This window comes from Stegostoma tigrinum, chromosome 5 (genome assembly GCF_030684315.1).
Source record: "Stegostoma tigrinum isolate sSteTig4 chromosome 5, sSteTig4.hap1, whole genome shotgun sequence".
In the NCBI taxonomy this organism is placed as follows: Eukaryota; Metazoa; Chordata; class Chondrichthyes; order Orectolobiformes; family Stegostomatidae; genus Stegostoma; species Stegostoma tigrinum.
In genome coordinates, this window is record NC_081358.1 from 72,597,955 (window position 1) to 72,620,531 (window position 22,577).

Here is a 22,577-nt window from a genome sequence, read left to right on the forward strand (position 1 = left end):
CAGATGTCTGCCAGATCAGGACAGAAGATTTTGTTCTCTAAAGGTCATTGGTGAACGAGCAATTTTTTCACTGAGACTAGTTACAGTTTATGAACTTATGTTTCACCAACTGCTTGGTGAGGTTTGAACCAGCGTCTCCAGGGCATTAGCCAGTCTGTTTCTCTCCACAGATGCTACCAGACCAACTGAATTTCCCTAGCAATTTCTGTTTTTGTGCATTCAACCAAGATGTTCACTGGCTGGAGAAATCCAGCTACAAAAAGAGATAGGCTGCGCTGTTTTCCTTCGAGAAGGAGGAGGATGAAGGGAGATTTGATTAATTTGTACAAAGCTCTGAGGGGCACAGGCAGAGTAGATAGAGAGAAATGTTTCTCCTTAGTAGTAGCTCAATAACCAGGTGGTACTATTTTAAGATAAGAAGGTTTAAAGGAGATCCAGGGAAGAAATTCTTCAAACCACAGAGTTGTGGGTAACTCACTGCCTGAAAGAATGGTAGAGGCAGGGGGGCCTCAAGGTATTTATTAACTATTTAACTGAGCACTTGAAATGACACAGCATGCAAGGCTACAGGCCAAGTGCTGGAAAATAGACGCGTTCCAGGCACCCACCACCCTCTGTGTAAAGAACTTTCCACACATATCTTCCTTAAACTTTCCTCCTCTCACTTTGAACTCATGACCCCTGGTAATTGAGTCCCCCACTCTGGGAAAAAGCTTTTTGCTATCCACCCTGTCTACACCCCTCATGATTTTGTAGACCTCAATCAGGTCCCCTCTCAATCTCCATCTTTCTAATGAAAATAATCCTAATCTACTCAACCTCTCTTCATAGCTAGCACCCTCCATAACAGGTAACATCCTGGTGAACCTCCTCTGCACCCTCTCCAAAGAATCCACACCCTTTTGGTAATGTGGCGACCAGAACTGTACACAGTACTCCAAATGTTAACATGAATACTAAATCTACTCCAGATAGAGAGCTTCGATGCTTATTATGAACAGTGGCTTAGTAGAACCTCTACTGACTGAGTTCCTACAGTACTAAAGGACATAGTTACTAGACCGCATCTATGGCGTACAGTGAGCCAATTAAATGGAAGAACCTACTTTGCCTAATCCTTAAACAATTTATCTCTCACAGATGCATCAGTTCACAAAAGAATTGGTAGAATATTGTGTTGACCAAATCCTATGTTTATGCATAACTCCGTTACCATATATGACACAATCACTATGCTTAATGAGATAAACTGCAAACATAGCATACAGCACAAATGTAGATATCCATGGTCATGGTGAGCCAAAAGAAACAGGAAAATTGCATTCAGCCGTAATCTGTAATTCCAGGGTGCATCATAAAGACAGACAACAGTTATATGTACAAGTAATCTTATCAACTCTTTCAACATATTCTTGTGGATATTGCAATTCATGCAGATTGAACTTCATGAATAGGAAGACAAGTACATTTTAGAACAATTTTACAATTTTTTTGAATCTGTCATATATTTTCTTCAGGTTCAATGTAAGGGTTAATTGGTCAGGGTATATAACAGGTGGACGACCTGAAATAATCTTTTTTATGTCCCTGCCACAGTTTAAAGCTCTAACATTATTATATCATACTGAGACAAGAAATATGTTTGTAATGCAATAACATCATTGCAGAACTATGATGTTCCATAGAAACAGAAGAAACACGTTGGCCAGATGTGTTCTGTAACCTGGAAATTTGATTTTTGGTCCCTCTATAAGCTTGTAATAGAGGCATCTTTGCTTTGACAACAAGAGCACAGGTCATCCATATTACAATTTGACATTTACAGGAAAAAGAAAAACAAACAATATAAGAGACTGCAAACCTAATACTAAGAGAAGTCAGTTCAGCCAACTTAAGCGTACAAAATACACTACAGCCCCACTTACCGTTCCTGCCAATCAAATGCTTTATGCCTCCCTTCAAATAGCAAACAGAGAAGTCACACATGAGCGCTATGTTTTCTAATCCTACCATTCAACAGTCAATTCTAGCTACTGTTATGACTCCTGCTGAAAGTCATACTCGAAAAATGAGATCTCAGAATGAAGCCTGATTTGATAGACTATAAGCTTAACCTATCGTTTTGTCTACTATGGAAGTCAGTTAGAACAGGCTGTCAAAATACTTTGAAAAATAGAACATAAAACTTGGTTACACTAAAAAAACTATGACTTGTCTCACATTATAAAAGAAATGTTTGAACAATTACAAACATCAAAAGAATTATTCATCCCTCAGCCAAGCAACAACATTATAGTCTGTCAAACCTCAGTAAAGAGTCACATCTGTCTCTACACTAAAACCTCTCACTAAGTTGGCACAGCGATAAATTTCTGCCATAGAATCATTTGATGGTATTTTATTTAGTTAACGTCTCTCCCCAAAACCTTTAAGACAGGCTTCTAACTCAGCAAACTTGTGAGTTCACATGGGTTACTTAAACTCATATCTTCAACACGCTTGTATTCCTTGCTGACACGTCCAAGGCCTGTTGCTTTTGGAATTTCCTTCCCACTGACTTCTTAGCTTCTCAGAATCTCCCCTCAACCCAGATAGCAAATAAAAGTATAAACTTTTATTTTGCTTTATGAACCTGTTTCTGGCATTGTAAAAATCAAGTCAGCAAGCAGTTTAGCAATTATCTCCCTAAGTATCTTGTTGGTTATGTAGCTCAAGATACATGATTTCCTGTCAATACTGCTGTCAAATTATTGTTCAAAATTACTTTTTGAAGGAATGAAAACTAAAATTCATTTTTCTGCCACTTTAGAACAGATGTTCACAGATAACAATAATACATTATGAATATCATACTTACATGATTCAACATTAAAAGTTAGAAATGCATGAAATAGAAGGCAAGTTCATTTGCTTTGAAAAGAGGAAAAATATTAAACTTGAGAATGCCCTACTATCAAAACTCAGCTCTCAGGTTTTGTTTACATGACATGAACTCACCCATTTTCTCTTTGAAACGACACAGAAACAGAAATTGCTTATCTAAAATAGTTAGATCATCATGTTCTCAATCCAACAAGCACCTGTCTGAGTTATCCTAAGATGAGGATGGAGGGAGAATCAAGAGACATCAGGTTAATGTTACAGGTAACACTTCTGGTTTGAATTGTTGAAAACCTGTTTCAAAAGGTTTTAGTTCACAACTTGGTAAGACGCGGCAAGTTCCAATTAAATGGTATGGGTACTATAAATGGGTACGGACTGACTTCTTACACCTGAAAGATTTTCTACTTTAAAAAATCTGCAATCTTTGACAAAGACCATTCTGATTCACCCTCAAACCTGCAAGAAAAAAAAGTCTTATGGCTTTAGCACTCCCTATGGTAACTTCTGAACTTGGCAAATTAAGTTCTGTGTCTTAAACTTTTTTGGTTTGCAAATTTATTGAATTGTGTAGAATTGCAGCCCAAGGCAGATCCAACTGTAATTTCAATTTCGTTCTTTCTATTCATACATCATAAATGCCTGCAGTCAGAACTGTCAGACTTCTTGAAATTGTGTCGACTCTTTTCTTTGAAATTGTTAATCTGCCTTTAGTTCAATACATATAATTAGCTCATGTTTATGAAATCTTACGTATATTTATTCAGAATGCATGTCAAAATAATCTTCAATAACCAGGGACAGGACATTGATTTAAAGTGATTGGTGGTGTTGTTAGAGAGGAGTCTGGAATAAATTTTATCATCCAGAAGTGTCTTGAACTCATTTCTTTGAAACACTGTTAGGCACAGAAATCCTCACTGTATTTAAAAAAAAACTTTGATACAGACTTGAAGAGCTGAAATCACAAGGCTACAATTCAAGAACTGGAAAGTAGGATTTTGCTGAATAGCTATTCTTTCTGTCGGTATAAACAGAGAGGAGCGAATAGCTTTCTTCTGTGCCTTGAATGTCAATAATTCTATCCTCCTATGAAAATGCAGAGTGCAAAAGTGAACTATATTTGGTATAAATGAAATTTATTCCAGGAGAGAGCCTATTGTGATACTTATCAGAATATCTAATCTCGCCAAAGGTCCAATATTTCCCAGAAATCTTTTATGAAGTCATAAAATAGTTCAGGAGATATTTCAAGAGTAAAATTGCAAGAGAAAATGAATCCTGATCAATAAATCTTCCACATTTGTACTGTCAAACAAAAATGTACCATATGGCACACCAGCTAACCTCATAAATTTCTTTCTCTTTTTGGCAGAATCTTCTGGAGTTTTGAATTGTTTTCTCTTTTGCTTCTCAGGTGTCTGTAGAAATGCTTGTGCACTTTTCAACCAATTGCTTGCTGATCTCATGGTCTTGTCATGTTCTGATCTACAATTAGCTGTAGGTGATTGTGCAGAAGTGGATGGAAAGGGCTTTGTGTACCATTCACGTTCTTTTATGCTTTCATCATCAGATGAAAATTCCAAAATAACTTCTGCTGTCTAGAACAAGACAAATACAAGTTATTTTCACAGCAGTATATTTTCAATACATATATATTTTGGTTAAGGGAAGGTTCAGGTTGAAGAAACTGATGAATTACAACTGTAAAAACATTTTTAAAGTAAGGAATCAGAAGTTTCCAGAGCTGAAACAATTCAGATTCTTGCGATGATCAATCATTCATCAGTAGACATCCACTTAAGTTCTGCTTGTTTCACATATTTATGAGAATACCCTTCTGTAATTATTATTTCCTAGAGTATTTTATAGATATTTTTAATCAATTTGTTCAGATGTGCTATGACACAGGTGGGACATGAACCTGGGCCTTTTGGCCTAGAGGTAAGGACATTACCACTGCTCCACCTAAGCGTTGAGCTTTATATGCATGCCTACAATACATACTACAAGACTGGAACTTGGGAAAAATTGTTTAACTCTGCCTCATTACACAGTACAATATTAGATCTAAGTTAACTTTGTCCCTTGTCAATTCCTCAGCATGTTGCTCCAGGAGACTGTCATAAAGCATTCTGGCTTTGTCAACTTGATTGATCAAGTACGTAAGGAGATTAAAGTCCTCTGTAACTAGGGTGTCAAAACCTCCGACTATTTCACCATCAAACCCGCAGTTAAGGGAGACACAGTAGTGTTATGGCACATGGACCTTTACATAGCCGAGGCCAGGCCCCAACTCTCTGAAACCTCCTCCTACCACTCCCTCGATCATGACCCCCACCCCTGACCAACAAATCATCATCTCTCAAACCATTCATAACCTCATCAACTCAGGTGACCTCCCACCCACAGCCTCCAACCTCATCATTCCCTGGATGGCCTAAAAGCCCTCCACTTCTTCCTCTGACACGAGCCCAAGAAGTCCCACTCCACCAACACTGTCATCTGCTTGACTGAACTTGTCCTTATCCTTAATAACTTCTCCTTCAACTCCTCTCACTTCCTACAAACTAAGGGGGTGGCCATGGGCACCCACATGGGCCAGGCTATTCCTGCCTCTTTGGAGGATACGTGGAACAGTCTCTGCTACACTGGTACTATTCCCCAGCTCGCCCTCCACTATATTGGTGGCTGTATCGGCGATGCCTCGTGCTCCCACGAGGAGCTTGAACAGTTCATCACCTTTACTAACACTTTTCACCCCAACCTCAAATTCAGCTGGACCATCTCTGATACCTCCCGCTCCTGATACCTCTCTGTCTCTATCTCTACTGACCACCCTGAAACCAACATCAATTTCAAGCCCACTGACTCACACAGCTGCCTAGACTACACTTCCCATCACCCACCTTCATGCAAAAATGTGATCCCCCTACTCCCAACTCCTCCGCCTCTGCCGCGTCTACTCTCAAGCTGGGGCATTCCATACCTGTATATCCCAGGTGTCCTCCAATTTCAAGGGCCGTAACTTCCTCCCTCCAGTGATTGAAATGCCCTCAAATGCATCTGCTGCATTTCCCATACCTCTGCCCTCACATCTTCTCCCCCCCCCACAATGAAAATAAAGACAGAAACCCCTTTATCCTCACCTATCACCCAACCAACCTCCATGTCCAATATATCATTCTTCACCACTCCATCACCTACAAACCAACCCCACAACCAAAAATATATATCCCTCCTCACCCATATGTGCCTTTCGCAGGGACCGCACTCTCTATGACTCCCTCGTCCACTCCCCACTGACCCCACCACCCCCAGCACCTTTCCCTGCAACCGCAGGAAGTGCTACATCTGCCACTACACCTCCACCCTCACTGCCATTCAAGGCACAAAACAAACCTTCCACATCAGACAGCGGTTCACCTGCAAATCTGTCAACTTAGTCTACTGCATCTGCTACTCCCAACGTAGCCTCCTCTACATCGCTGCGACCAAACGGAGACTTGGAGACTGTTTTGTAGAGCATCTGAGCTCTGTATGTGAAAAATGATTACACCTTCCCATTTTAACTCCCCCTCCCACTCCCTGGGTGCCATGTCCAATCTGGTCCTCCTCTAGCGTCACAATGATGCCACCTGCAAACTGGAGGACAGCACCTCATATTTCACCTTGGGAGCCTACAGCCCAATGGCCTAAACATGGAATTCACCGGCTTTAAACTCTCCCCATGTCCCAGCCTCATTTCATGTCCAACCCTCCCTCTCATCTCCACTTCCTTGACCTGACACAACCAGTCCATCTTATTTCAGCAGATTGCTGAAGATGAGATCAAGTATATATTTTCCTCTTGTTGGTTACTTCACCACCTGCCAAAGATTACCATCACCATAGAATTTGGCAAGCTCAGCCAGTAATGGTGCTGCAAAGCCACATTTGGTGATGAATAGTGAAGTTCCTCACCCAGATATTCTGTGCCCTTCCACTGCCAGGTGACCTTCAACATGGAAGAATACTTGTTTGCAGTAACCAAAAGATGTTGCTTTGCCCATGTTTGACTTGAAGCCATGAGGCTTCATAGGAATCAGAGTCAATGTTAGGGATTCCAAGGCAACTCACTCCTGACCGTACACCTTTGCGCCACCTATTCTTCTGGGTCTTTCCTGCTGGTGAGACAGGACACACCGAGGAATGATGACGATGTTGGCTGGGACATTGTCAATGAGGTATAATTCCATAAATATGACTATGTTGGGCTGTAGCTTGACTGATCTGTCACACAGCTGTTCCAATTTTGGCACTTGCAGACCACTGCCCTCCCCCCACGATATAAATGAGGACTTTGCAGGGTTCACATGGTTCAATTTGTAGTGGTCATTTCTGCATTGATACAGGCAGCAAAGTTTTTGACTGAAAATTATTACCCAGGAGCAGAGATGCACATATCAGTACTATAATTGTTAGTTTAAACCAAACCATTTTCTGATCTGCATTGGAAATAAAATCCAAATATGAAAGGCAGGAGAATATATCTCTAATATTGTCAGTAGGTTAACAGGTACTATGAATTAAATTAGACCAAGCAGTCACAGCAGCAATGAAAGGAAAAAAAATTAAGGATATCAAGGTACTTCTCTACCGCGTAATTATAAAACTGTAAACCAAACTGAGCATGATCATTTTATACACACATTTGGTTATCATTAGGATAAGGCATTTGCTTTCCTCTCTTGGATACTTGAATACAGAAAGGGAGGATTTTTTTCAAACCTAGCCTGCTGGGAGGAAGCAAATTACTCTGCTCGAAATTTTCTTTCTCAGCTATAAAACGGGAGAGATGAAATTTGCCCTCAAAATATAAAGAATGGCTATATTGTTTCTCCTTTCACATTAATGAGCACTGATGTCTCCATTTGGCTCAATAGCTTTTGCTGAAGAACAGAAGTTTTAAAGCTGAGGAACTAGAAGTCTGCTATTAGCATTGAGCCCAATGCAAATATTGTTTATTTTTCAAATTCCTTAAAATTGCTTCAGTTCTCCAGGCTACTGGGCAGATCATTTTGCAGTTAAATATAATGGGAAGCTGGGGAAATGGGAAGGAATTAGAAGAACTTCCCTCCTGTTTGACTTATCAAAAGATGCTTTCAAAATGACTATAGTGTACACAACCAAGGAATTTCTTCTGTTCAAGTTAAAGGACAATGTGAAGATGGGCAAAAAGAAGAAAATAAATTGTCACGACTTACTCAAAAAGAGTGTGTGGATTCTCAAAATGTACTACTCCCAGGGCTGTGACACAATTTTTGATCAAATTATTCAAAACTCCTCAATTTACCTGTGTGAACTAGGCAATCCCTGACTATGTTTCTGTACTTAACAAGAAACTACTATTTATTACAAATAAATCTGTTCTAACCACAAGAAAACAAAAATGTGAATTACCACTTATAATTCTGCTCCCTTAAGTTCCATACCCTTCCGAAAGCTCCAGACACACAGGCAACCCCTTTCTGTTTTGTAATCTGGAGGATTCTGTCTCTGTTGATCACACACAAGCTGCTCACACTCCCAGGAGTCAATCACACCGATGGCCAACACATCATTCTGTAAACTACCTCTGGGCGAAGAGAGTTCTGCACACATACCCAAGTGGCCTAGGCATCTCACACATCCTCCCCCACTGCTTGAACCAGCAACAGTGTAAACACAACTTACAATAAATTCCAATAACTTTTTTTTTACAATTGCAGCAACTGTTTCCACAGTCCTTGATTTAAAGCGGTATGCTTTTCCCATTTTGATCCACAATCCAAAATAAAGAAAAAGATGTGGTCTTTAAACTATCAATAAAGGATACATCTAATGACAATTAAAAGAAAATGTTCACTGCAGACAGCATTTCAGATCACTTTTAGTTGGACTGTCTTGGCGCATTTCTAAATTTTCTTTCTTAAATTGCAGATTCAATCAGACCTGTTAAAAGTACCAATAGATTGTACCACAAAATTATCCAAATATTCAAAATCATTTCAAGGCAGTGCCATAATATTTTGTATAACAGTGGGGGAAAGCCTCAAGCAAGCACACTTTTCAGGCTGAAAACTGGCTCCAAAGGGTCTGTTTTCAGCTCCCAATGTCACTGGGGCAGATCTTTACCAGAAATGCACCTTGGCAGTAAGCATCACAGATAATTTCATCAATAGCCCATGCTGCAACAAGAAGAATAAGTTCTCACTGTTACCAATCAGCAACGTAAGTTCCTTTTCTCTGTGCAATCAACAGGTAAGTCACTACATTGCAGATCACAAAATTTAAGCTTTCAGCTTCAGTCTTCCCCTACATCTAATTTGATGGGATCACTCCTCATCTGTACTGGGTGAAATATAATGCAACGAAGCATGATTTTATATACTTGTAGAGAAAGAACAGAAAAGCATAATATTATTTAGAGATGCAATTTGGTATTGATCTTCAGAGAAGTTTTGGTCTGTCTGTACCGGAATGCAACAATTGCATGCAAGTATTATACAGCAAGCAATTAAGATGAGAGAGGACATGTTAGCTTTTATTGCAAGGGGTTTGAAGTAAAAGAACAAGAAAGTATTGCTACAATTATATGTGACTTCAGTGAAACCACATGTGGAGAACTGCGTAAAGCTTTGGTCTCCAGACTTTGGCTAAGGATAGCACAGCAAAGACTCATTAGATGGGTCTCTAGGATGAGAAGGCAATTGTATGACGACAAATAAGTTGGGCTTATATCTCAATTAGAAAAATGAGAGGTCATCTCATTGAAGTATATGAGTTTCTGAAAGGGCTTGACAGAATAGATGCAGAGAAGTTGTCTCTACTGACTGGGGAATAGTGGCTCGGTCTCAAGATAAACAGTCAATTGTTTTAGACTGAGATGAGAAACTTCTTCATTCAAAGGACTGTGAATCTTTGGAATTCTCTACCACAGAGGGTTGTAGACGGTCCATCTTTAACTATATTCAGTATATGTGCAATAGGAGCAGGATAGGTCATTGAGGCCTTTAAGGTCACCTCACCATTCAATGAGATTGTGGCTGATCTTCGGCCCCATTTTCCTGCATTATCCCTTTAATGCAGCAAGAAACAAAGTTTGGGTTGCTCAGGAATCCAGGGATACAGGAAGCAGGAAGGAAAGTGAAAACAAAACCCAAGATCAGCTATAATCAGATTAAGTGATGTGTCAGTTGAATAGGCCACATGACAGAATTCCACTCCCAACCCATGTCCTCGTGTTGGATAATTCACCAATAGTGGAAGGTCGAGAAAGATGGCATTGAAGTAGTGCCAGGTATTGTCAGTGTTAAAACTAAAGCTGTGTTTTCAGATTATGTCACCAAGAGGTGACACAGGGATGGAAAACAGGATTGGGGTATGGATAGATTCTTTGTACAGACTGTGGACAAACAGGAAGATAAGTCATAACAAGTAATTCTCTGGCTTTAGTTAGATAAATAAGAATTGAAACAGATAACTATAGTCCTATAGAAAGACAAAGGAGAAACACTGAAGAGGAAGCTTTTAAAGTAAAAACAGCACACTCTCTGAGGGATTAATGAAGATCTGAAGTACATATAAATCAAAAAGAGAAACTATATAAAATATGAAAAAATAAATAATAATCATATTTTAATATCCTTTTTTTCACCTGTTACTGTTCTCGCAAGAGTCATTAAAAGGAAGCTGTGCTTGGTGTGACCTTCACATCAATTGACAATTCCTGTTGGTAAATAATTCCATTAGGCTGATTGGTAATTTGCTTTCGACAAAGGAACAGGTTTTCTTCAGTGAGCATGAAGTTACTAGGAGTACATTCTTGCCTGATTGTACTTTGCAAAATATCTTGGAGCTTCAAAAAACTGAATAACTATATATAGATATTCACTTACATTAATACTTAATTGCAATTTCAGGCAACTTAGACGCCTGTAGAACAAACCCAGCAATGTCTTCTTTATCACGAAGAAGGGAGTCATCAACATTTTGAATCTTGCAACTCATTTTCATAAAAGCTAATCTAGAAAATAGAGACTGGTAACATATCCAGGAGAACTGGGATTTTTAAGTCAAAAGCTGCACGCACTCTTACAGTGCTCTGGTCAGAAACTGGGTTGTTATGTTAAGCTTCAAAAATACAGCTTCACAACATTAAAAGTCCATTCATAACAATTCAGTGGAAGTAACAGGATCTTTAATTATCAGCCAAGACCAATGTCATAGAGTCATACTTCACAGAAACAGATACTCACATATTTATCGAAATTAAACTCCCTGAGCATCCCCTCAGGCCATTGGCCCAACTGATCAAAATCTCTGTAATGTTGGATAACTTTCTTTACTGTTGACTTCTTTGGTGTCATCTGCAAACTTACTAACCATGCCTCTTAAATTCTCATCCAATGTCTTTAGTTGTTGACTAAAAAGAGATGAAATATATGAAAAAGGAAACATTTCCATCTCAATTTTATTGGGTAAGACAAGGTCAAGAACTCTATTTCTGATGCTGATCAGATAAAAAAAATGAATACAGTTAGATAACTTATATATAGGAAATTGCTGGACAGGAGCCTAAGGTTGCCAAATAGGGAGACTTGTTCAGGAATCCTTGAAGCCATGTAGATGGATAACCATAAAAACCAGGCCTCCTATTTGCAATGGTAAGCAGTGCACTTTAGCAGCTACTGTGAAAGAGGAAGCATGCAACATAATTGTGGAGATACATTGACAAATTGGACAGGGGTTGATTACAGGCAAGCAGATGAATGTAGAGCGTGGTTGGGGGTTGGAAAGGATCAACAAGTCAAGGGCTCATGTTATTACCCACTCAGGAGTTAGAATAAGCTTTTAATTTTCATTAATATTTACAACATAGAAAAGGAGACGATGTGGCCCATCTTGTCCAAACCAGTCAGTAAAGATCTATACAAATCCATTTACCATCTCTTGGTCCACAGCCTGGAAGCTTTGTCAAGTCAAATGAACATCTAAATACTGATTAAATGTTATGAAAGTTTCTGTCTCAAATACACTTGCACGCAGAGTTGCAGACTTCCAGTGCCTTCTGGGTGAAAAAAAAGTTCTCCTCAACTTTCTCTTAGCCTTCTACGTTAAATCTATATTCCCCAATTATCGAGACTGCTACTGGAAAAACGTCCCTCATAATCTTACATACCTCTCTCAAGTCCCCTCTCAAACTTTACCATTCCAAGATTAAAAAAAACCTCAACTTGCATATTTGTTTCTCACTGCTAGATCCTCCAGCTCTACCAGACTCCTAGTAAACACCTCTGCATCTTCTCTAATGCATTCATATGTATTTTCTAATCAAACCCCGTTCAGAAATGTTATTGTATTATGGAGTAGGTGGGACTTGAACCCAAGCCTCCTGGTTCAGAAGTAAGGACATTACCACTGCATCATAAGAGCCCCTATCTAATGCAATCATATCCTTCCTACAATCTGGTGACCAGAGCAGCATGCAGTACTCCAGTTGTGGCTAACCAGTACTTTAAAAGTTCCAATTTATTCTTCTTGTATTCCATACCTTTGCTAAAATGTATCCCAACAGGCCTTCTTAACCACTTTACCTACCTGCCCTGTCATCTTCAGGGATAAGTGGGTATACACAACAAGATCCCTCTCATCTTTTTCACATTCTAGGGCCCTAGCATTCATAGTGTAGTGAAGGCCTTGGTAGCCTTCCCAAGTGCAGTACCTCACAATTTTTCAAGTGAATCCCATTAGCCACACTCTGCCCACGATCTGTACCTGGGCAGTACAATAATATCCCCTGCAATTTTTGACTGTCCTCCTAATTATTTATCATTCTACCAATTTTTGTATCATCCACAAGCTTCTTGGTCATATCCCTTAAAGTCCTATAACTTTTCCAGGTTAATTTTTAAGATTAAATGATTTGGAACCCTTGGAATTCTCTGACTATACAGACCTTTTGTGGAGGATTTCAGAGGCAGAGGAACTGCCAATCAGAATTTCAATTTTGTGAGAAATTCCCATAGAGTCAATTGTGTTGGAAATTCCACACAGTCTCAACGCCCAACTCGAGTCAACGATTTGACTATTGTGAGACATGAGCCCAACTGTGCTTCGTAAGTCTGTGGATTCAAGGTGATAAGTGAATTGGTAAACAAAGGCAAGGTAAATTATCCTTATTGTTATAGACATCTTACAAAAGGGAAGTAAAGTGATTCAGTTAAAAGAACAAGACTCAGCTAATTAATTTTAAGTTAGTTTTGCAAGCAATATACAGCATTAAGCAATGATACATTCAAAGATGTCTAGCTGAGGGTGCAGTAGGAGTTGGTGTCATATTAATGCCTACTGAGTAAAAAAGTCTTACGTGACAAGGTATTTAATTCAGTCACTGTTACTGATAACATAGAGTTCTGGGGTAAACTTGTGAATCGTGAAGATGTAACTTTGTATTTGGAAACTTTAAGAGCACTCGATCAGTAACATTGAAAACATATTTTGACTTCCTGCTTCATGTAAAAAAGAAGAAAATGTTCAGTTTGTTCAGCATTCATTGACCAAACCAACAAACTTCATTGACCTTATTTAGCACAACCTCAACGCCACATTGGTGATCTCATAAAGAACTATTGCACAGTTAAAAGGTTCCTTTTTTGATTTCACATTTGTGATTTATAAACTTTTTAGGTAATTACTTTAAATGTTGAGCAGTCAAAATGGTCTTCATAGCTTATAGCTTCACAACCCTAGGCTGAGCAACACCAGAGACTTTTGCTTCCAATTTCAAGTACTTTCTCATAAGATGGTTTGAAGCTACATGAACCTAAAATTGTACTATTTAAGGAAATTATAAAAAAAAAATTTTCAACATTTTCAAAAATAGCTGATGTGGTCACAAAAAATCCAAAAAATCAAAAACCATTTCTGACATGTAAAAGCATTTACACAAGCTTTGTAACGTAAACTACAGATATACCCAAACATTGCTTAATGCATCTTCTACTCAGTGCCATTCATTCACTCATTCTCCTGCCATATAGTATACTCTCCAACATTTAGCATTTGTCCCTTCCTCCCTCTTTTCATTAAGCTCTGCCACATTGCTCTTATGAACCTTTCAGATAATGGCTCTTATGGGTCTTTTACATTCTCTTAGGCTATCATACGAGCCATTAACACTATGTATACTGCTGATGGACACTAGAGGGTACACGAAGGGAGTTGGGGGGTGTGGGAAGGACACGTCATGTGAGGGGGCTAGACAAGCCACACGAGGGGGAAGAGAAGGGCATGCGAGGTGAGGGAACAGAGGTGCAGGGAGTATGCAAAAAGATGAAAGGGAGGAGCAAGAGAAGAAAAAGGCCTATTCAGCACATTAGCCACTACGGGAACGTGCAACTAGGACTGGAAGTGTGGGACATACACTGGACTGAACTGTAGCGCTCTTGCCACCAAGTAATAATATGGTGATTAACATAAAATGCTAATGGGTACAAATTAAATGAAAAGGCATGTTGAACCATGTGGTCATAATTCTAGTATTGTTCTGGTTTATTAGGTTTATTAGCCAAATTAAGTGCAGTCGGTAATTCAGAGGTAGCCACATAGTGGATTACCCAGATCTATTACTGCTGAATTTGATAAAGATCATTAATCAACAACTCCAATAAAAAAGAAATTAAAAACAGTAACCTCCCTATGATTGAAATATTCTGTCAAAACTGACCACGTGAGATCAAAGAAGGGAACGAGCCAGTGAGCTACCATACCAACGTAAAGGACAGTTTCACCATGGGTGAGTGCTGCAGGGGGATCAAAAGAAAAATGCCTTTCCTTTCAAAATGGAGTATGTGTTCAAATGTTAAAGATGGTCAAGAGCTTGCACACACACAGGTACCCCTGTGATGGTAATTAGCTGTGGTAGGACCTGCACTGCAGTACACATCTGCACTTGTGTAGTTGGTGTCACAAAGACCAAGAAGTCACTTCCTGCGCATGCACACAACATTGAACAGCCATCTCCCAACAGCCCTACACATTCCTTCTCTACACATATTTGAAATTTTAAGCATGTTAAGAGATCAAGAGCGAAAGAGGATGCTATTCCAGCCTTTATCAGTGCTAGCCAAAAACCAAAATACCAGTTTAATCCTAATTTCCAGTACTTTGTATTTCGAGGATGTGTCAATATTTGTGTTCTGCATCACATTTCCATTCTTTCAAATGTTAGCAATTCTAGCTAATACAAATATGACACACGTAATGCAGTAAGCAGTACGTTTTGGAACACACAGGCACATCCTAATCATGTCCACCCTCAAAATGCATTGTGGCGCATGGATTTCCAGTGTATCAGATGGGCCTGGTATATGGGAACATGTTAAATCAGGATAGCTATTTCTATAGGTTAGTCACTTCAGTTTCATACAACCTCTGCTAGGAGATGTGAAATGTGTAAACGACCTGGACTTTTCCACAGAGGTCGGTCATTCAGAGAAAACTAATCCAAAAACTTCCTGAAAATGGCTGAAGAGTGTCTGGGTACTTCCAAAAAAATAGCTACATATCCTGACCCTATGCCTGTACCAACCCTGATGAATGTTAAACTACTGTGTATGCTGCTTTGAAATATAACTAGATAAAAAGCAGAAAATGATAGAAATTTTCGGTAAGTCAGGCAATATCTGTGGAGAGATATAGAGATATTGCAGTGAGTATATGAGTAATGCAGGCCTGGCAGCATCTGTGGAGATATATCAGAGTTAATGTTTCAGGGTGAGTGACCCCTAATCAGAACAGTTCTAAGGAAGGGTCACTCAACCTGCAATATTAACTCTGATCTCTCTCCGCAGATGCTGCCAGGCCTGCTGACCTTTTCCAACAATTTCTGGTTTTGTTTCTGATTTACAGAATCCACAATTCTTTTGTTCTTTTTATTTGGAATACAGTGGCCTTTATTTACATTTATTCACACCTATCACCATTTGTAAAATTGCATGTTCACTATTCATTCTGAAATGCATATTAATAACGAATATATTGATCATGAACATCCTTCATATTCCCATTGTACAATGATCAAGTCTACACTCTCACAGCTACCTAGAATACACCTCCTCCCACCCACCTTGCCCGTGCAAAAATTCCATCCTCTATTCCCAATTCCTTCGCCTCCGCCGCATCTGCTCCCAGGATGAGGCATTCCAGATGTCCTCATTCTTCAAGGACCACAACTACCCCCTGCGGTGGTTGAGAATGCCCTTGACCATGTCTCCCGCAACTCATCCCTCACACCTCGTCCCCGCAATAACCACCCAAAGAGAATCCCCCTCATCCTGACATACCACCCCACCAACCTCCGGATACTACGCATCATTCTCCGACACTTCCGCAATCTACAAGCCGACCCCACTACCAAAGCCATTTTTCCATCCCCACCCTTGTCTGCCTTCCAGACAGATCACTCTTTCTGGGACTCCCTTGTCCGGTCCACACTCCACTCCAACCCTACCACACCTGGCACTTTCCCCTGCAACCACAGCAAGTGCTACACTTGCCCCCACACCTCCTCCCTCACCCCTATCCCAGGCCCCAAGATGACTTTGTACATCAAGCAGATGTTCACCTGTACATCTGCCAATGTGGTATACTGCATCCGCTGTACCCATTGTGGCTTCCTCTACATTGGGGAAACCAAGCAGAGGCTTGGGGACCGCTTTACAGAACATCTACGCTCGGTTTGCAATAAACAACTGCATCTCCCAGTCACGAACCATTTTAACTCCCCCTCCCATTCCTCAGACGACATGTCCATCCTGGGCCTCCTGCAGTGCCATAATGATGCCACCCAAAGGTTGCAGGAACAGCAACTCATATTCTTCTTGGGAACCATGCAGACCAATGGTATCAATGTGGATTTCACAAGCTTCAAAATCTCCCCTCCCCTACTGCATCCCAAAACCAGCCCAGCCCATCCCCGCCTCCCTAACCTGTTCTTCCTCTCACCTATCCCCTCCTCCCACCTCAAGCCACACCTCCATTTCCTACCTACTAACCTCATCCCGCCCCCTTGACCTGTCCGCCCTCCCCGGACTGACCAATCCCCTTCCTACCTCCCCACCTATACTCTCCTCTCCACCTATCTTCTCCTCTATCCATCTTCAGTCCGCCTCCCCCTCTCTCTCTATTTATTTCAGAACCCTCTCCCAATCCCCCTTTTCCGATGAAGGGTCCAGGCCCAAAACGTCAGCTTTTGTGCTCCTCTGATGCTGCTTGGCCTGCTGTGTTCATCCAGCTCCACACTTTGTTATCTCAGCTGATGCAAACATTCTTTGCTCTTGATTCAAAACATACATTGCAGGGTACACTCAGAAGTTTCTTACTACTCTGTAAATAGATGGGCGATGCCATCCTTGTAACAGGCTACTGCTCCTGTCAACTGGCAGTGACGCAGCACTGCAATGCCATTTCTGTGTGCACACTCATGCCACTTAACAGAAGTAATGATGTTAAAGGCAGCCTCTAAAACAGACAAATAAGTTTTACAGAAATGTCAATCCATTTAAATGAAAGCCCTCAGAACATTTGCAAGTAGATCCATAACCATAATATTCATGCTGCAAAAGCAGTGCAAAACATAAAAGATCAATTCCTATTGGAAGGTAGATCTTGCTTATATCCAAAGTTTAAGTCGGGCTGAGAAAACTGCCAAGCCATCTTGCTGTATAAGAGTTAAACTCCTGATCTCATCAGGCAATTTACATTGTAGGGGAATGAGCTTCATTCTTCTTTGGCTTCGGGCCAGCACCAGACGTCACTAAATGACACCCTGGAACACTATGTTCTTGGCAAAGATACAAAAATGTGTTTAAACATACCACAGGCAACACAAGAAAGCTTTAAACTGAATGGAGATAATAACAACACAGTTGGAATCTTCAACAAGTGAGTGATATACAGTGAAAATATTCAATTACCTTTCGATTGCATCACAGCAAGAAATTATTTAACAAAGTACCCCTTGACTGGTCTATCATGTGACCCTGTACCTGAAAATTCCAGGATATTGCTTGAAATTATTTACTACAGGGAGTGATAAACCACAAGCCAAGAAACAATAAATGAGTCATTTCCTGTCAATTTAAAATAACGAAAGAACATGCTACCTACCTTTACATTCAAGTAAGTAAATGCAGAACTGAACAAAGTAAACAATAAACAATATATGGCAGTATTGAACATTCAGTGTCCACATATAACCAAAAAAACTCCACTGATCACACTACCCATGATAGTTCAGCACAGCACATATAAATGTTATTTGAAAGAAATTTTAAACCCTATTTCTATGAAGGTTGGCGCAATTATATGCCCCATACCAAAGACTGATTTGAAAACCCACTGTACGGGAAAGTACAATCTATTATTTGGCACTCACAGGCAGATATCAAAAAGTGAGTAATTTTCTAGATTACCATAACTTGATGTAGACAATTCAAGACTTCATTGTTTAAAGTCCAAAACCTGCAGCTTACCCTCTCAGGTGCAACAGATGTACAGCTACGTTAACAGAAGAGAAAAATGGTGGATTAGTTAGAGCAAAGTAAATGGTAAAAGATTTGAAGAGCACCAACTTCATACTATTACTTGCCTCAAACAATTCTGTTTAATTTATTTGCTTGTTTTACAAAACTGTATAATTTTAGATTCTCTATATTTCTGTAATTGAATTTTCATAATTTTTTGACCAGACCTTTAACTAGCTTATGGCTTTACACTTCATCAATCCAAGTAATAATCTTGACATAGAAACAGCACTGAAAATTATCCATTAGTGAAGTCATTCCCTTTCAAAGTCCAAGAAAAAAATCTGATCATATTGCTTGGGTATTAATGATATTTTGACTACACAGAAAAAAATGGCTCTTAATTACGTTCAAATGCAAAGATCATCTTAACTAATTACACTGTGTGTATTTCATTGGATCAGAGAATGGTCACCACATAAAAGGAAGCCCTTTTGCCTAATATATTCATGCTGGGCATCTTCAAAAGAAACTTAGCCGATTGACATCACCATCCTTTTCACTATATCCCTAGCATTTTTTTTCCTCTTATACAAATGAATACATGAATTAAGACCAAAAATGGGTCATTTGAGTCCTCTAGCTTCCTCGGCCATTCAGTAAGATCACAGCTGGTCCAATTATGGTCTCAATTCTATTTTTACAGCTACCTTCCCTTATAACCTTAAACTCCTTGGATAATAAAGAATTGAAACTAGAACAAAAAACGTTGGAGAAATGCAGCAGGTCTGGCAGTGCCGATGGAGACAGGAAAGTTAACGTTGAGTCCAGGATGACTTATCTCTTTCATATTTCTAGCACCTTCAGTATTTTGCTTTTATTTAAGAATCTAGCCAACTCAGCTGTAAGAATATTCAATGATCCTGCCTCCTCTGCTTTCTGAAGAAAAGAACTCCACATAAAAAGCCCTCAGGACACTTGCTGTTAGATTCCTAAACACAACAACCTCAACTCAATTTTTTAAAAAATGAAGAATGTCACAAAACTATGAAACCAGTACGATAAAAAGGAGGATCAATTCCTGTTAGCGACAGGATAGATGCCGCACAGAAGGTGGCAATCAGATAAAATATCCTGTGTTTAAATCTGATTGAGAATGCCAAACCATCTTGCTGCATAAGACCCACAGAAAAAAACTGCAGCCTCATCTTACATAAGAGACCCATTACTTTCAAACTATGTCCCATATTCCTAATATCTCCCATAAGGGGAAACACCATCACTATCCATTTTGTTAAATCCCTCAGAGTCTTATGTGCTACAATAGATCATGGACCATTTTTCTAAATTCCAATGGGTGCAAGTCCAACCTTTGTTCAACAGAAATCTAGTCATTCCAAGTATCAACTTCAATTAACTATTTCTAATAGTTTTATCTTTCCTCAAGTGAGTAGACTAAAACGATGCACAGTCCTTCAGTGCTTATGCCCCAACCCTCTATTTCACACAAGATGCAAAGCATGAGTTTTACAACCAGCTTTCAAGGAAAATACAGGCGATCCCGAATCAGGAACAGTTGCTGCTACTTGGCGACTTCAACATCAGAGTGGGTGCCAAACACAACTCCTGGCCGGGCTGTCTGGGACGGTATGGGATTGGCAACATGAATGACAATGGACAATGATAGCTTGAGCTTTGTATGCTCCACGAACTATGTGTTACCAACACCTACTTCCAGGCAAAGCTCAACACAAAGTCTCATAGCAATATCCCCGCTCTAAACACTGGCAGCAGCTAGAGCTGATCCTCACAAGACACAGCCACCTGAAAAACGTGCTCATGACTCAGTCCTTTCACAGTGCCCACTGTGACACAGATCACTCCCTGGTTTGCTGCAAACTCAGACTCCAACCAAAGAAGATGCACTATGCCAAGCCTGCAGGCAAGCAGCGTATCAATGTTACTACGGCCCAACATTCAGACAAAGCGGCAGTATTCATCAAGTCACTGGAGGACGCCCTCCTTGCAGACCCACCAGAAGGAGCTGCTCAGCAGAGACGGGACACTCTAAGGGACACTATCCACAGCACTGCGTTAAAGGCCTTCGTGGAGAAGTGGAGCAAGACATAGGAATGGTTCGAAGCAAACGCGAATGAGCTCAACGCGACCATTGAGGTGAAGCATGCTGCACTGTTGAAACATAAACACCAACCTAACCAGGTAACACTGCAAGCGCTGAGGGCAGCAAGAAACAACGCACAGAAGACAGCCAGACGCTGTGCAAATGACTACTGGTTACAACTATGCGAAAGCATCCAATTATCATTTGACACAAGCAACATACGTGGAATGTATGAGGGGAGAAAGCCATCGGAGAGCAACCCAGAGCAAGACAGCTCTAATAAAATCCAGGACAGGCGAAATCATCAAAGACGAAAGCAAGCAGATGGAGAGATGGTGAAATGTAAGGCTGGATGAACAAAGCAGGCCCAGCAGCATCTCAGGAGCACAAAAGCTGACATTTCTGGCCTAGACCCTTCATCAGAGGGGGGATGGGGTGAGGGTTCTGGAATAAATAGGGAGAGAGGAGGAGGCGGACTGAAGATGGAGAGAAAAGAAGATAGGTGGAGAGGAGAGTATAGGTGGGGAGGTAGGGAGGGGATAGGTCAGTCCAGGGAAGACGGACAGGTCAAGGAGGTGGGATGAGGTTAGTAGGTAGGAGATTCAGGTGCGGCTTGGGGTGGGAGGAAGGGATGGGTGAGAGTAAGAACAGGTTAGGGAGGCAGAGACAGGTTGGACTGGTTATGGGATGCAGTGGGTGGAGGGGAAGAGCTGGGCTGGTTGTGTGGTGCAGTGGGGGGAGAGGACGAACTGGGCTGGTTTTCGGATGCAGTGGGGGAAGGGGAGATTTTGAAGCTGGTGAAGTCCACATTGATACCATTGGGCTGCAGGGTTCCGAAGCGGAATATGAGTTGCTGTTCCTGCAACCTTCAGGAGGCATCATTGTGGCACTGCAGGAGGCCCATGATGGACATGTCATCTAAAGAATGGGAGGGGGAGTGGAAATGGTTTGCGACTGGGAGGTGCAGTTGTTTATTGCAAACCGAGCGGAGGTGTTCTGCAAAGTGGTTCCCAAGCCTCCACTTGGTTTCCCCAATGTAGAGGAAGCCACACCGGGTACAGTGGATGCAGTATACCACATTGGCAGATGTGCAGGTGAACCTCTGCTTAATGTGGAAAGTCATCTTGGGGCCTGGGATAGGGGTGAGGGAAGAGGTGTGGGGGCAAGTGTAGCACTTCCTGTGGTTGCAGGGGAAGGTGCCGGGTGTGGTGGGGTTGTAGGGCAGTGTGGAGCAAACAAGGGAGTCATGGAGAGAGTGGTCTCTCCGGAAAGCAGACAGGGGTGGGGATGGAAAAATGTCTTGGGTGGTGGGGTCGGATTGTAAATGGCGGAAGTGTTGGAGGATGATGCGTTGTATCCGGAGGTTGGTGGGGTGGTGTGTGAGAACGAGGGGGATCCTCTTGGGGCGGTTGTGGCGGGGGCGGGGTGTGAGGGATGTGTTGCTGGAAACGCGGGAGACGCGGTCAAGGGCGTTCTCGACCACTGTGGGGGGGAAAGTTGGGGTCCTTGAAGAACTTGGACATCTGGGTTGTGCGGGAGTGGAATGCCTCATCCTGGCAGCAGATGCGGCGGAGGCGCAGGAATTGGGAATAGGGGATGGAATTTTTGCAGGAGGGTGGGTGGGAGGAGGTGTATTCTAGGTAGCTGTGGGAGTCGGTGGGCTTGAAATGGACATCAGTTACAAGCTGGTTGCCTGAGATGGAGACTGAGAGGTCCAGGAAGGTGAGGGATGTGCTGGAGATGGCCCAGGTGAACTGAAGGTTGAGGTGGAAGCTGTTGGTGAAGTGGATGAACTGTTCGAGCTCCTCTGGGGAGCAAGAGGCGGCGCCGATACAGTCATCAATGTAATGGAGGAAGAGGTGGGGTTTGGGGCCTGTGTAGGTGCGCAAGAGGGACTGTTCCACGTAACCTACAAAGAGGCAGGCATAGCTGGGGCCCATGTGGGTGCCCATGGCCACCCCCTTGGTCTGCAGGAAGTGGGAGGAATCAAAAGAGAAGTTTTTGAGGGTGAGCACGAGTTCGGCTAG

The 22,577-nt window shown here is 41.3% G+C and overlaps 1 protein-coding gene across 6 annotated transcripts in view; it reads right to left on the bottom strand.

Annotated features, from left to right (window-relative positions):
* Window positions 1-22,577, bottom strand: part of spidr (scaffold protein involved in DNA repair) — a 252,990-nt gene that overhangs the window by 168,527 nt on the left and 61,886 nt on the right. For all 6 annotated transcript variants that reach the window (XM_048529193.2, XM_048529190.2, XM_048529192.2 and 3 more), the window contains exon 6: window positions 4,228-4,481. In XM_048529193.2, coding sequence (XP_048385150.1) covers window positions 4,228-4,481 — 254 coding nt within the window. The remainder of the gene's footprint in view (window positions 1-4,227; window positions 4,482-22,577) is intronic.